Source organism: Rattus rattus, chromosome 9, assembly GCF_011064425.1.
Source record: "Rattus rattus isolate New Zealand chromosome 9, Rrattus_CSIRO_v1, whole genome shotgun sequence".
Lineage (NCBI taxonomy): Eukaryota > Metazoa > Chordata > Mammalia > Rodentia > Muridae > Rattus > Rattus rattus.
This window is the reverse complement of record NC_046162.1, coordinates 58,236,316-58,251,617: the sequence shown is the minus strand read 5'-3', so window position 1 is coordinate 58,251,617 and position 15,302 is coordinate 58,236,316. Positions and strand designations below refer to the sequence as shown.

The following is a 15,302-nucleotide window of genomic DNA, read 5'->3' as shown; positions in this document are numbered from 1 at the left end:
CAACACACACACCCACACACACCACACACACACACGGACACCCACACACACACACACACACCACATGCGCACACACACACATACAGTGGGGGAGGGAGAGAGAGAGAGAGAGAGAGAGAGAGAGAGAGAGAGAGAGAGAGTAAGTAAAAAGTGCAAAATATACCTAGGGACATGCAAACTTGGCCAACATAAATGGGCCTTTATGATATATTAAATGGGCAGAAAGCTACCAAAGTGGTTAAAATGATGTCAGAATAATTATAATTAGAATTAAGAATAGGGGTTGGGGATTTAGCTCAGTGGTAGAGCGCTTGCCTAGCAAGCGCAAGGCCCTGAGTTTGGTCCCCAGCTCCGAAAAATAGAAAAGGAAAAAAAAAAAAAAAGAATAAAGGAACTCGCAGCCAAGGCAAAGCTGCTTTGGTAGAGTAGTTGAGCCACAGGTGATGTCTGCCCTTGCAGCTTTAAGGCCTCCTTTCACATGATTTCAGCAACAATCTGAAAGATAAAGATTAATTAAAAAAAAAAACTTTGATCCAAAGGATGTGTGTGGACTTGACAGGCAAGGAATTAGCAAAGGCCTGTGGACGTCCAAGGAGAAAAGCTTGCGTGATGAGGTTGGTGGGAAGGAGAAGGAAGGTGAGAGCCTTGTGAAATGGGCCTCACGGGCCACCAAGGCTTCAAGAGCCTTGGTGTGAGGGCTGTGATCTGAATAGACCAGGAAGACCTGGGTTATGCAGAAGCAGACTGTGTTCCTAAAGAACGGTAAAGGCAGAACACTGGAGAATGTGTGTGTGTCTGTGTGTGTGTGTGTGTGTGTGTGTGTGTGTGTGTGTGTATGGGCTGGAGAGATGTCTCAGCCATTATGAATACTAGTTTTCCAGAAGCTCTTAGTTCAGTCTCAGAATTGCTGGGAACGGACATCTGTTGATTCACAGCCAACTATGTGTCTTAATTCATGCCTGCATCTTGCATTATGGGAGGCTGAATGCAGCACTGTAAGGGTTAACAGAACTCAGCTCACCTCTGCTGCACCCTCGGGACTCAGTCCCTCAGCTAGGAAGGCTTGAGGCTTAGTTCTGAGGCTGTCTCCAGGCACACACTCACTTTAATAATAAGATTGTTTACCAGGTAGTGCTGTTCATACAGCTCAGACTCTTTCAGAAAATCCCAGATGGCCAAAACCAAGGCCGGGGTTGGTTAAGTGAGTCCCCAAGGTCAGAGTCTTTGGCAAAGGTGGAATTAGCTCTTTCCCTGAGCGTGCACCAAGAGTGCAGTTGGAGAGGGGAGCATTTTTTTTATAAACTCCAACCAGTTGTTTGGGAACCGACATGAGCTAGGGAGGAGCGCCCCCTTCAGGTGAACCCATGCAACTGCTGATCGCTCTACCTTCTCTCCAGGGAGGGCTGATGTTTCCCCGGAGCCTCCTCCAGGGCTAGGAAGATGCTACAGTGCCTGACTTTAGAAAGTGAGGAAGGGGCTGAAGAGAGGGAGGAGAGTTCCACAGAAGATCTAGAGGAGCTAAAAAAATTGGTCGCTCTGGCTTTTGTGAGAGAGAACACACAAAAGAGGCTTCAGAATGCCCAGCAGCATGGCAAGAAAAAGAGGAAGAAAAAAAGGTTAGTATTGAAAAACGAGGAGTTGCGGGGCATGTGTGTGTGTGCATGGTGTGTGTGTGTGTGTGTGTGTGTGTGTGTGTGTGTGTGTGTGTGTGTGGTCAGTGTTGATAAGAGCAAGAGGGAAGGGGTTGGGGATTTAGCTCAGTGGTAGAGTGCTTGCCTAGCAAGCGCAAGGCCCTGGGTTGGGTCCCCAGCTCGAAAAATAGAAAAAAAAAAAAAAAAAAAAAAAGAGCAAGAGGGAAGGGAGAAGGGGGCTTTGGCTTATGGGAGGAAAAGGGGACACCAGGGCTTGTCCCGTCTGGATCACAGCACTTTCAGTGTTCTGTTTTATGGCATCCCATAATAGTGTGTGTGACCTCGAATCACACCTTGTACTGTCCCTTCCATTTGTATTTGCAGTGCATTTTAAAGACTGGGTGGAGAGGGAGCTCCTGGCTGAAGGAACAAGAAAAATTTCCCTTCATAGGCACAAGCTCGAGTGTGTCTAGGGAATGTCACATGCTTGCAGTGGAACAGGACCATAGTGACTTGCCAGCCCCGGCGGTTGCAGCCTGTGCACTCCAGTTCTGGGTTAATACTCTGCTGTGCCTTGTGGAGAGCTTGTCTGCCTTCTAAATAACTTCCCTTAGTGGGGAGAAGAAGGAGACGATATTTTAGTCAGAAGTATGTGTTTTTTAAAATTCCTGTCCCCAGTGGGCTGGTGGTGTAGAAGTACAGGAACCACTAGGAATGTAGCCTAGTGTCAGGTGCCTCAGTTTCAGGCGGGAGGCCCTGGGTTCAAGTCCCATTACTGACAAAATTAAAAAAAAGGGGGTCGAGGCAATGATGCTAACATGAAATAGCAAGCAAAAGTAATTGTAGCACACGGAGTGACGGAACTGTGAGGGCATGGTTGCTACTGCTCTGTGTCCTTTGTGCCAGGGTCCTTGGTGATGGGAAGGGGCAGGGCCTGGCTTAGTGTGGCAGCTAGGGCGTGTGTGTCTGATCCCAGCCCTGTGTTCTGGCCAGGGTATCTGTCTGTGTCTTGCTGTCTGCCTTTTTCTCTTTTCCAGATGATTGGTGATCAATCTATCCAACTGCCGGTATGACAGCGGTGAGCATCTGTGTTCGAGGGATCGGTGATGGAGACTGCAGGGTGGGGACGCCTGAGGCTGATAAACAGGGTCTCCAAATGCTTGGTTCTCCTGGCTCCATAAACTGTTAGAGGAAACTGGAAATCTCCTTCTAAAAATCACGAGGCATCCGCAGCCTAAAGTCTTGTTCATTTATGTACATACTTGTTGGCAGGGCTTCACTGTGTAGCTCAGGCTAGCTCAAGACTCAACTATGTCAAATGTACCCCCCTCCCCGCCCCTGCCTCTGTACTAGTTTATCTCACTGATCTAGGGTTTAATGTTTGGAGACAAGCCAGAGAGCTCTCCCTTGGGAAAGGGAAGCCAGGTTGAGTCTAAGATTCACCCCACATAGCCTCAGATGTATCCTTCAATAACCTATCCATTCCCCCACACTCTTTGCTCTCTCCATAGAGCAAGATGGCTTCCAGACCCAAGGAGCCAGCTCTCTAATTTCGATATGCGATCTGGGAGTTCATAGGAAAGTGAGCTCTCCTGCTTCTGTTGCTCGCCAGACCTTTTATTTTTTCTCTTCAACTCCTTCACAGTGCGCAGGGCTGCCCAGCAATATGGCCTTCGAGAGGCGGGTGACAATGATGACTGGACTCTCTATTGGACCGACTACTCAGTGTCGCTGGAGCGAGTGATGGAAATGAAGAGCTATCAGGTGTGTCCCCCGACCCTGGACGTGTGGCACCTGGCCAGTGGTGGCCCGGTTTGTAGCGCTGGCTCTCAAAAAGGATCTCATGGCCCTCCCGTAGCCCTGCTTCAATTCTGCCAGAATCGCTTATGAATTGTGGCTCCCTTTGCAGAAAATCAATCATTTTCCTGGGATGAGTGAGATCTGCCGCAAGGACTTGCTGGCCCGGAATATGAGCCGCATGCTAAAGCTGTTTCCTAAGGACTTCCATTTCTTCCCCAGGACCTGGTGTCTTCCTGCTGAGTGAGTGCCCGACTACGCCCGCCCCTCCCCCCTCCCATCGTTATTTTTTTTTTCTCTCTTGCCCTGATTTCCCAGCTGCCACAACCCCTTTCCATACTACCTTCCGCATTTCCCTCTACTGTTCAGGAAGAAAGAGGGTAAGGGTGTGTCCAAGGTTGAGAAAACACAGGCCCTGCCTATAAAATGAGCTGTCAATTAGGTAGGGGCTGGGTGCCTTGGAGGTTGGACCCACAGTTAGGATGAAAGTTTGCTCTGCCCCCGAAAGCTGCTGGATTTGAACTTGTTCCAACCACCTGCTTGTGTAGTTTCTGAATTTTCAAGGAGAAAACAAGGTTGTGGTTGGCACCCAGAACAAGAACAGAGAAGGTTGCCTAGCCTGCCCCATTCAGTGGCATGGACAGCCACCAACCCTCCCTTCCAAAGGAAGGCCTCCCCTCCCAGTTTGTGTAATTCTCTAGGTCGTGCCCAGAGTTGCAAGGGAAACAGAGAGAGATGGCACGCACATGACCAGGGGTACGATGGAGGGTACGATAAAGGGTGGTGACAGTGACGTGTCACCGACAGAGTCATATTTAAATGGATGGAGAGACAGTTCCGAGCATGGCACAGTGCACATATATACTTCTAGACCTAAAAAATGTAAACATCTAAAACAACGTTTTAAAAAAAATTATATTCACACTGCAAAGAATCTCATCCTCCCTTCTCCACCAAGTCTTCCCCAAATCAAGAGCCCTGGAGCTTGCAGACTCTTCACGATGTGTCTGGAGCAATCTTCAGGGCTAGCATTAACTTCAAAGGAAGCCTGTGTTAGCTGGGTGGTGCTGGGGCACGCCTTTACTCCCAGCACTGGAGAGGCAGAGGCAGAGGTAGAGGCAGAGAGGCAGAGAGGCAGAGAGAGAGGCAGAGAGAGAGGCAGAGAGGCAGAGAGGCAGAGAGGCAGAGAGAGAGAGGCAGAGAGGCAGAGAGGCAGAGAGGCAGAGAGAGGCAGAGAGAGGCAGAGAGGCAGAGAGGCAGAGAGGCAGAGAGGAGAGAGACAGAGAGGCAGAGACACAGAGAGGCAGTGAGGCAGAGAGGCAGAGAGGCAGAGGCAGAGAGGAGGGGCAGAGAGGCAGAGAGGCAGAGAGGCAGAGAGGAGAGGGAGGAGGCAGAGGCAGAGGCAGAGGCAGAGGCAGAGGCAGAGGCAGGCATATAATGTGATTTAGAGGCCAGTTTGGTCTACAGAGTGAGTTCCAGGACAGCCAGAGCAGTTATACAGAGAAAGCCCATCTTAAATTTTAAAACAAAAAAGTACTTTAAAGGGAGCTGGAGAGATGGCTCAGTGGTTAAGAGCACTGGATGCTCTTCTAAGAGAACTTGGGATCAATTCCCAGCACCCACATGGCGGCTCACAACTGTCTATAACCCCAGGATTTGACGCCCTCACAGAGAGATATACATGCAGGAAAAACACCAATGCACATAAAATATAAATAAGTAGATAGATAGATACATAGATATATAGATACATAGATAGATGAACAAGGAAGCATGGTCACTGTTCGGATAATGGGAATCTCCAGATTTCACAGCCATTGTAGAGCATTGTACTTTCTGACTTCCTCAGTGCACAGAAGATTCCTTTAAATTACAGTACAGGGCTGGAGAGATGGCTCAGCGGTTAAGAGCACTGACTGCTCTTCCAGAGGTCCTGAGTTCAATTCCCAGCAACCACATGGTGGCTCACAACCATCTGTAAAGAGATCCGATGCCCTCTTCTGGTGTGTCTGAAGACAGCTACAGTGCACTGATACATAATAAATGAATAAGTCTTTAAAAAAAAAAAGGAATCTTTAAATTACAGTACAAAACAAGGCCTGAAACACCTATAATCCACAGATTAGGCGTTTTTATTCCTGCCCCTTGATTTCTTGAGAGAAGACCTTACTATATAGCCAAGGCTAGCTCAAATGCTCAGTCCATTTGCTTCAGTTTCCTATGTGTTAGGAGTACACACTACCACGTTCAGCTTCTAATCCCGTTTCCTTCTTCTAAGTACATTTTTTTTTTGCATGTGTGCTTTTAGATATAGCATCAAGTAGCCCAGGATAGCCTTAAATTTGCTATGTAGATAAGGATGTTCTTGAACTGTTGACCTCCTGCCTCCACCTCCCCATCGCTAGGATTACAGACCTGTGCAATTACACCCAGTCTATGTGGCTGTGGAAATTAAACCCAGCGCATCATACACGCTAGGCCTACATCTGACCTACAGCCCCATCCCTCAGCACCCTTTCTTCAGAGGGCATCCAAGGGTGCAATTTGCCTTCCTGGACTCCTGGCTTAAGGGGAGGCATCACAGTGAGGTCACACTGGAGTCCAGACACGAGTCCAGTACAAGAAGGTGGTCCTATTGTCAGGGCTTAAGCTGGGAGCAAAGCTTCAATTCTCTCATGGGTAAACCCAAGTCAAACGAACTGGGGCACATCACCTCACTGGCCAATTTATATGACGTAACGAAGGAACGCATGAGACAGCCTTCATTATTCACATGGTGTAGGTAATGGAGATAGAGGAAGCGACATCAATAAAGCATCTTAAACTGAGAAGTGGTATTGCCTACGTTTGGATCCAGGGTGAATTTCCTTTAAAGCTTAATGTCTGCACGGCTGGGTCACTGAGTGTCCGTCAACACCAGGACCTTGTTGGTAGCTTCTCTTTTCATAAGGAGCCTCCCAGGGCTAGAGAAAAAAAAAATGGCTGAGGATTTAAGAGCACTAACTGGTTTTCCAGAGGACCCAGGTTGGATTCCCAGCATCCATATATATGGTACCTCACAGCTGTCTGTGACTCCAGTTCCAGGGGATCTAACACCCTCTTCCGGCATCCTCTGGCACCAGTCACAGACACGGTGCAGAGACATGGTGCACAGACATACACACAGACGAAACATCCATACACATAAAATAAATAAAAATAAATAACGATTAGTTTTCCTTGTCATTGTTCCCAAGCTAAAGGTGTGTCTCGTCCCCTCCCTGCTGTGACAGCTGGGGAGATTTGCAGACTTACAGCCGGACAAGAAAAAATAAGACTTACATTTGTAAGCCGGACTCGGGTTGCCAGGGGAAAGGCATATTCATTACCCGGTCGGTGAAAGAAATCAAGCCAGGAGAGGATATGATCTGCCAGCTTTACATTTCAAAGGTACTTCCTCGCCATGATTGCGACCTCGGGCTCTGTGGGACAGAGTGCGAAATGAAGTCAGTGGAAGGCAGAGGTGCAGATGAGCTTGTCTCATGCCTTGGATGTGGTCAGTCCCAAACCTTCCAAGTCACAATATCCTTCACCCTTGCACAATTCACCACCGATCTGGCCTCACCAGGCTGACCCCTCCCTCAAATGGATGAAAGCTTGGTTTGTGGAGGCCCTGCCTCATTTAGGAGAGGGGTGTCATCTAGGGACGTTTGTAGTCGCCGGCTTTTCTCCCTGACTGGGGTTGGGGGAGTCACAGACCACATGGGAATATAGCCCACTGCACGGAGGGGTCCTTCTAGAAGTGTGGGTGAGGGGGGCGGGGAAGCTCTGGTCTCCCCAAGACAAAATGTCCAAGAGCCTCTTGCAGGAAGATTCTCGGAGAAGGCAGTGGGAGTGATGTAGGCCTGGGTACGTGTGCCCCATTCTGTAGCTTTGATCTCCGCTGAGACATCTCTTAGAGAGAATTGCTTGAAGCATTCCATAGCTCAGGAGTTCTAGCCACAGTGTGGTCTAGTGAGGACCCCAGGGTCACCCCTCAGGTCCTAAAGCCCAAATCTGTTTCCCCTGCTTCCCCACCTGGGGCAAGCCCGCTCTACACCACCGGACAATGCTGCGGCTAGTTCCCCCGAGGACAAGGTAGGAGCTAGACCTCTTCACCCGTGGCTGCCACCTCTGCCGCTTTCGTGACTTCTCTTCTCCCCACCCAGCCCTTCATCATCGACGGGTTCAAGTTTGACCTCCGGGTTTATGTGCTGGTGACCTCCTGTGACCCTCTCAGGGTTTTTGTGTACAATGAAGGACTGGCTCGCTTTGCCACTACCTCTTACTCCCACCCCAACACAGAAAACCTGGTGAGCTGAAAGGGACACCCTTCCTCCTCATGATAACATCCTCAGATTCCGGGGAACTGGCATCAGATGAGTGATGACCGTGGCCCAGATTCCACGCGGTTTCTCAGTGCTCCCAGGAGCCCCCCGAGATAGGCGTTAGTGTCGCCACCTTACAGAGGACATTAAAACCTGCACAGTATAGGGGCCTGGACTGGCCTCACTCAGCTAAGTGTTGCATCTGGGACTTGAGGCTAGGTCTTCCTGAGTCTCTCATACTCTGGGCTATGCGATATCGTTTTTCCTCATTTGCCCCCTTGCTTATGCCTGTAAATTCCTTCCCCTGCCCCCGGGGCCTATGGGAGTGGATGTGGGCAGTGCAGGGTGCATGGAGGGAAAGGACCCAGAAGGCCCTTGCTTCAGCCTGACCTATGGTCTTGTGTCTCTTTCTCCAGGATGATATCTGTATGCACCTGACCAATTATTCTATCAATAAGCACAGTTCCAACTTCATTCAAGATGCGCATTCTGGCAGCAAGAGGTAAGAGGGCCGCTTCGCTCATCTCCCAGGATTCCGCCCAAACCCACTCAGTCCCCGACAGTATTTCCATCTTGGGTCACATGATCTCCACAAAGCCTGCTTTGCCTCTCAGCCCAGAACAGATTCTTCATGTCAGCTCTCTGGACTGTTAATCATTAAAAGGAGGCTATGCCGTAAACCCTGGGAGGCTGGGAGGAGGGAGATAAACACGAACGGTTTCCCCAGCAGAACACGTACACACACCAAAACATACCTTGTTACAGTTGCCCTCCAGGACCTTTCCAGATCAACAGACTTTATTGACTGCTTGGCTGCCAAGCGAGGAGGACTTGCCAGCTGGGATTCTTGGTCTGTAGTTCCCTGGGGTGTTGCTCCATCACAGATTCTCAACTGATGTGTCACGATGCCCTGGAGTCACCTGGCTAGTCAGCCTTCCGTCAGATTGGGGAAAATGCGGGATTTGGTTTGGTTTGACCCCCACAAGCAGCTTCTCTACTCAAGTTACCGATTCATCAGCTTGCCTTTGAGAGGAAGGTAGACCAAGAAGTGTGTGTGTGGCTGGGCAGAGAGGGGCAAAGGGAGCCTCTGGGTGTTGGGGCAGAGAGCCAGTGCCTGAGGACTTATTGTTGAATTTTCCCCACCACACTGTGGCCAAGGCAGAGCACCCAGGAACTCGGCTGGAGAGTGATTTTAGCTCCATTATTGTTTCCCAGATGAGGACACTGAATCTCAGAGAGGGGTTAAATTGCCCAAAGTCACATATCTCTGAGTGACACAGTTGGGTTGAACAGCTATGGCCACTGTGCCAGCCTCACGGGACTTGAGGGTCAGGGAGGCACAGGGCATTTTAGTACATGGACTATTACTAGTACAGCTTCCTTGGAAGGGGGGGATATATGTGTGCACACATATATACATATGGCTGGGGGTTGTGTGTGTGCATGTATGTGTACATGTGTGTATATTATGTGCATGTATATGTGTAATAGTGTGTATACATGTATTTGTGTGTGCATATTTGTGTGTATACTGTGTGTATGGTGTGTGTACATGTGTGTTTGTATGTATATGTTGTGTGTATACATGTGTGTAGTTGTGTGTGCATGTTCATGTATGTGTATATGTTATATGTATGTATATATTTAGCGTGTGTACATGTGTGTGTATGTGTACATGTTTGTGAGTTCTGTGTAAATGTGTGCGCATGTATGTGTATGTGTGTGTATGTATGTATGAGTGTTTGTTATATGTGTGTACATGTGTGTATTTGTATGAGTGCGTGTATGTGTTGTACACTAGAGCTGACCTCAAGCTTGATTATAGTGGAAGATGCTTTACCTCCTGATCTTCTTGCCTTTACTTTCCCAAGTGTTTTAGAAATAAGTCTTGATATGTAGCTAAGGCTGGCCTAGAACTCACTTTGTAGCCCAGGGTAGCCTCAAATTCCCACTCCTCCTTAAGTGCTAAGATTACAGGTGTACACTGCCATGCTCAACTTCAGCCCCCCCCCCAGCCCTTTTTAGAGGACACCAATCCCATGTTGTCTGAAACTCTTGGTACTACTTCTTCCTACCTGGACTGTGGTTGCCACAGATCCTGCACTGGTTCAGCATCCGTGGTTGGGGAGGCCTAGCATGTCACGCCCTCTTTGATATTTGTCCACTGAGTAAGCCTCCACAAGTTGCTTTGAGCCTCCATTCCTGGGTTTTAGGATGCAGCCAATGATCCGACCCGCCTCGTCCTGCCAGGTCCCTGTGAGACTCAGATGGCCTATGCTGCAGCCTAGTGTTGTCACTCTTAGTTTTCTTTAGTCCTAGGGCCTTTATTTGCCTTCATTTATGAGAAATGATCTCATCGGCAGGCATTGTGGTGTGGTTAACATACTGTGGTGCTGGGTCCTAGCACTCGGGAGCTCTCAGAAACATCGAAACCATACTAGGCCTCAGGCCCTCAGGCTGTGATGGACAGGGTGTTGTGGGGACAGCCAGACCAAAATAAAATGTAGACACTTCTGGTAATATTTTCCCCTCTCTGGCAGTAGAATTACACATGCTAAACAAGTGTTCTAGCCTAGAGCCTGTACCTTCCAGACCCTCAAATAACACCCAGCCTCTGTGCTTTCCCTGCTATGACCTCTCCCTCTTCTCTGGGCCCCTCTCCATCCGAGCAGCCATCTGCCTCCAGGGGCTCCACTCTGTCCTCTCCTGGCTCAGCCTCTGTCCCCTAGAGACCCATCTCTTCTCAGCTCTGCAATCGTGCCAGAGAGATTTTATAACAGAGCCACACCCACAACCCTTTCAGCCATGCAAAGATTAATCCACTTAAGAGGGCAGAGCCCTCCCAGAGGTCGGGTCTCCCGTCACTACAGCACTGGAGGCCAAGTTTCTAACACTTGAGCTTAGAGGAACATACTCATCCCACAATATGTCCTGGCCTCCAGTGCTTCCCAAATTGCCCCTTTCCCTTCCCTTCCTTTCTTTCTGCCTGCTTCCCTGTTTTGAGAGCCCCCATCTGCTGAGACATAAGGCAGTTTTCTGATGCTAACTATCTGCCTCCTCGAAGTTGACAACTGAGGTCAAGTCACCCCCGGTTTTGCCCTTACCTTCCCATTGGGGTTCAATGTCAGCAGGAGCGGGAATCCAGTTGGAGAGGAAAAGAGAGAAAATTTGTGAGCCTGGAGGGCCTCTGGGCAGACGCCAGACATCATCTTTCAGCGTGCCTGGCACACGTCTGGTGTTAAAGTGAACCGAGTCACCGTGGAGCATTAGAAAATCACCAGGCAGAGCATCTACGTGGCGAAGGGAGCTGAGTCATCAGAAAGGGTTATGTTGTGTTTTGTAACACGTGTTATAGGAAATTAGGGAAATGTGTAATCTAGTCCAGAGAACTTTATTTCCCAATTAGGCAAATTAAAGTTGTTTTTTTTGTTTTTCACTAGAAAGGCTTAGCTTTCAACAATCTGGAAAATCCATTTATGCAAAACGGTTCAACCTGACAAAGGTGGGCAGAGAAATGCCCTTTGTGATGAGAGGCCTTTGCTTCCTTGCTTGCCTGTCCTTCTCTATACACATCCTGGGTGCTTCACATGTATTCCTATGGCTTCAGGTGTCCTGTGACAGAGGTGGCAGTGGCACAGAGGTCGCTCATTTGGCAGGCAGTCCCTTCCCACAAGCTCCTTGGCTGGCTCTCCAGCTCCTTCTTTTTGACCCTTCATGGGAGCCCAGTGCAATGGCTTTTTAAAAATAATTTTTAAAGCCGGGCATCAGTGATTCACTTAATCCCAGCACTCAGAAGCCAGAGGCAGGTGGATCTCTGAGTTTGACACCAGCCTGGCCTACAGAGCGAGTTCCAGGACAGACAGGGCTACACAGAGAAACCTTGTCTTCAAAAACAAAAACAACTCAAAATGTACTTTTATATTTATTTGGGGGAGGGGGTACATGCCATGGTACCACACTGCACATGTCAGGTCAGAGGAAAACCTGCAGGAGTCAGTTCTTCCTGTGTGTGGATGCTGGAGATCAAAGTCTGGTCATCAGGCAGAGCAGGTGACTCTCTCCGACAGGGTGGCCAGGCACCTAAGACTTCCCAAGACAGAGGTTTCCTGGAATGTGGGGCTTTACGTTTAAATTGGGGACAGTACAGTTTGCTTGGGACAGCTGGTACCTCTCAGTGTGGAAATACCGTGGGCCTGCTGTTCTCTGCAGACAGCCCCAAAGCAGGACTTTGTTTTAGGTTCCCTAGAATCTCAAGTGACTGAAGTGTAACCAAAGTGTTATTGTTCTTCAAAAGCTCCCTACTTGCTTCAAAAGGTCACCAAAGGCTGAGAAACCATGGCTGCTGAAGCAAACCGGTAATGTGAGGAGAGAGAGACAGAGACAGAGACAGAGACAGACAGAAACACAGAGACACAGACAGAAGCGCGAGAGACAGACAGAAACACAGAGACACAGACAGAAACACAGACAGAGACAGAGACAGACAGAAACACAGAGACACAGACAGAAACACAGACAGAGACAGAGACAGACAGAAACACAGAGACACAGACAGAAGCACAAGAGACAGACAGAAACACAGAGAGACAGACAGAAACACAGAGAGACAGAGACAGATAGAAGCACAGAGACACAGAAACACAGAGGGAGACAGACAGAAACACAGAGACACAGAAAGAGGAAGAGAAAGAGGAGAGACACAAAGACACAGAGACATAGAGAGAGGATCAAGAGAGAGAGGAGAGAGAGAAGAGAGAGAGGAGAGAGAAAGAGAGGGAGAGAGAGAAGAGAGAGAGGGAGAGAAAGAGAATAGAGAGAAAAAGGAAGAGAGAGAGAAAGAAAGAGAGACAGACAGAGAGATAGAGAGAGAGAGGAGAGAGAGAGGGGAGAAAGAGGAGAGAGAAAGAGAGAGAAAGGAGAGAGAAAGAGAAAGAGAGAGAGAGGGGAGAGAGAGAGACTGTCTGTCTCTGTGTATGCACATTCATTTTTGCTGCTCTCCAACCAATACCCAGACAGCTCTTTCTTCAGTCCACAGATGTTTCTTAGAAAGTTCTCAGGCTGTGTACCCCAATATTCTGGAGGGGCCTGGGGAGTCTGGGCCTGTGACTCCTACGTGAGCACCTCCATTCTGATCCAGCCTTGTGGTCACTCTGGCTTCTGGGTGTTCTCCGCCCCCCACCTCCAGTCTGCCTAATCATCTCCAGAAGTTCCTGACTTTCATCATTCCATGACCTTGGCCGTTAGATCGGTTCCCGTTAGATCGGTTCCCCTCCCTCATGCTCTGTGTCCCCCTTCAGGAAACTCTCCACCTTCAACTCATACATGAAGACCCACGGCTACGATGTGGAGCAGATCTGGAGGGGCATTGAGGACGTCATCATCAAGACTCTCATATCAGCTCACCCAGTCATCAAGCACAACTACCACACCTGCTTCCCCAGCCACACGCTCAACAGCGCCTGCTTTGAAATCCTGGGCTTTGACATCTTGTTGGACCGAAAACTGAAACCCTGGCTGTTGGAGGTAGGGATGTTGGGGACGTAAACTGCCGAGTTTTGGGATCAGACAGCTTTGGAGACTCTGCCTTCCTGGTTCACCTGGATTAGTTCAATTGACTTCTGCCACTTCCGTTTCATGGTGCTTGACGATCATGGGGTGTTACGCTTAGCTGAGAAATGGCCACCAGAGGGGGGTAGACGGCTGGGAATTGTGCCCTCCTGAGGTCCAACCAGGCCACTACTCTGAGGCAGATTCTAAAGATCGCTCTGCTTCCTGTGTTTCCCACAGGGAGGCTGTTCCTCCTTAAAACTTGGTTGCTGGTGATTGGTTTCAAATGGGATCAGCCTTGCCTGACTCTCAGGGACCCGAGCTACCCAGTTGCAAACACCAGTACAGGCAATTCTGTGGTCAGAGTGGGGAAGCACAATCCCTTGCCCTAGGTAGGAAGAGGAAGAGATTTCTGAGCGATTCACTTCCTGATTAGATTCCATAGCTTTCTTAAGCCGCCATTCAACGTGCTCCAAGGGACAAGGATGTAGAATTCTGGGGTTCTTCCCTCCCTCACACCCAACCCTTATTCTCAGGCTGGCGAAGGGTGGCATTGTTTGGAGCTCCCATCCAAGGACAGAGTAAGGTGTCAGTGCAAGTTCCAGAAGCTGCTGACACTCCACAGATGTCACACTGCACAATACAGATTCTTCTTGGGGCGGGAACTGGTCTTCTAGCTGCCCTCTTCTGTCTCTCTGTTAGTCCTGATTGGCTTCTAGAAAGAATCACTCTGCTTCCAAACTTTGAATTGGCCTCTGTGTTTCCCTCTGTATTTTCTTTTTTCACCCCTAGTCCCCTTTCCTCACCCCATTCCTTACAAGTAGCCTTATCTGACCTGGAACTCACTCTGTAGCCCAGACTGGACTCGAGCTCACAGAGCTCCACCTGCTTTTGCCTCCCAAGTGCTGGGATCGGAGCATATGCTGCTTCCTCTGGTGTTCTTTCCTATTTTCCCTCTCTTCTCCCCTCCTCCTCTCTCTTCTTCTCTTCACCGCTCCTTCCTTTCCCCATTCCTCCCAACATTCTGTTTTTCCTACTTTTTTCCCTTTTGGCTTGTTTGTTTGAAATAGGGTGCTGCTTTATAGCACAAACTATTTTGTAACTTACTATATTTTAGCCCCAGACTTTTGGTAATTCTCTTGCCTCAGCCTCCTGAGGGGGATTTACAGGCATGAGCTACTTATGTCTGGTTAAACTTGTGGCGTTAGACTACCGCCTTCCTTCCCATGAAGAGCACAGTATATGAGAGAGAACACACCCCTGCCTCCACCCATGAGACTGAAGACCTGTAGAGAGGGAACTCTTCTTGCTTCCAGAGGAGAAAGGACTGAAATAAGGAGCTGTGGGAAAAGGGTGGTGCAGCCTTTGATCCCAGCACTCAGCGAGCTGAAGCAGGGGCATCACTGTGAGTTCCAGGTCAGCCTGGTCTACATAGGTCCAGGCTAGCTAAGGCTACATAGAGAGACCCTGTCTCAAAAACAAACAACATCCTGCCTGGCTACCCCAGAGGGAAGTCTACTTCCTGCCTTCCCTGTTTCCTCACAGTGGCTCCAGGCTAGACCTTTCTTAGCTCTGTCCCACGAACACAGCCAAGGCGGTGAGGCCGGCCTTGGCCAGACCTGGAGGTGGAGTCTTGGCTTCATCTCTGCTTTCACACCGTTCAGCCCCATCCCCAACCGATGTCTTCTCTTCACAGGTCAACCATTCTCCAAGCTTTTCCACTGACTCCAAGTTGGATAAAGAGGTGAAAGACAGCCTGCTCTATGATGCGTTAGTCCTCGTCAACCTGGGGAGCTGTGACAAAAAGAAAGTCTTGGAGGAGGAAAGACAGCGGGGACGGTTCCTGCAGCAGTGTCCAAACCGGGAGATGAGGTAGAGCAGGGCCTCTGGCCCCAGGCAGCCCGTTCTCATCCTGCCCGGCCCTCAGTTAAGACCGCCTGTTCTGGCCCCAGCTGTGACTAAAGTCTGCCAGTTCTGTGGC

The 15,302-nt window shown here is 49.3% G+C and overlaps 1 protein-coding gene across 1 annotated transcript in view; it reads left to right on the top strand.

Moving 5' to 3' along the window:
• Window positions 1-1,408: 1,408 nt before the first annotated feature.
• The window catches only part of Ttll6 (tubulin tyrosine ligase like 6), a 34,320-nt gene continuing 20,426 nt past the window's right edge, over window positions 1,409-15,302 (top strand). Inside the window, 9 exon segments of the mRNA XM_032913916.1 lie at window positions 1,409-1,616; window positions 2,669-2,709; window positions 3,277-3,395; window positions 3,541-3,671; window positions 6,701-6,857; window positions 7,616-7,759; window positions 8,191-8,276; window positions 13,072-13,297; window positions 15,018-15,193. Of these exon segments, the coding sequence (XP_032769807.1) occupies window positions 1,441-1,616; window positions 2,669-2,709; window positions 3,277-3,395; window positions 3,541-3,671; window positions 6,701-6,857; window positions 7,616-7,759; window positions 8,191-8,276; window positions 13,072-13,297; window positions 15,018-15,193 (1,256 nt within the window). The 5' untranslated portion in view covers window positions 1,409-1,440.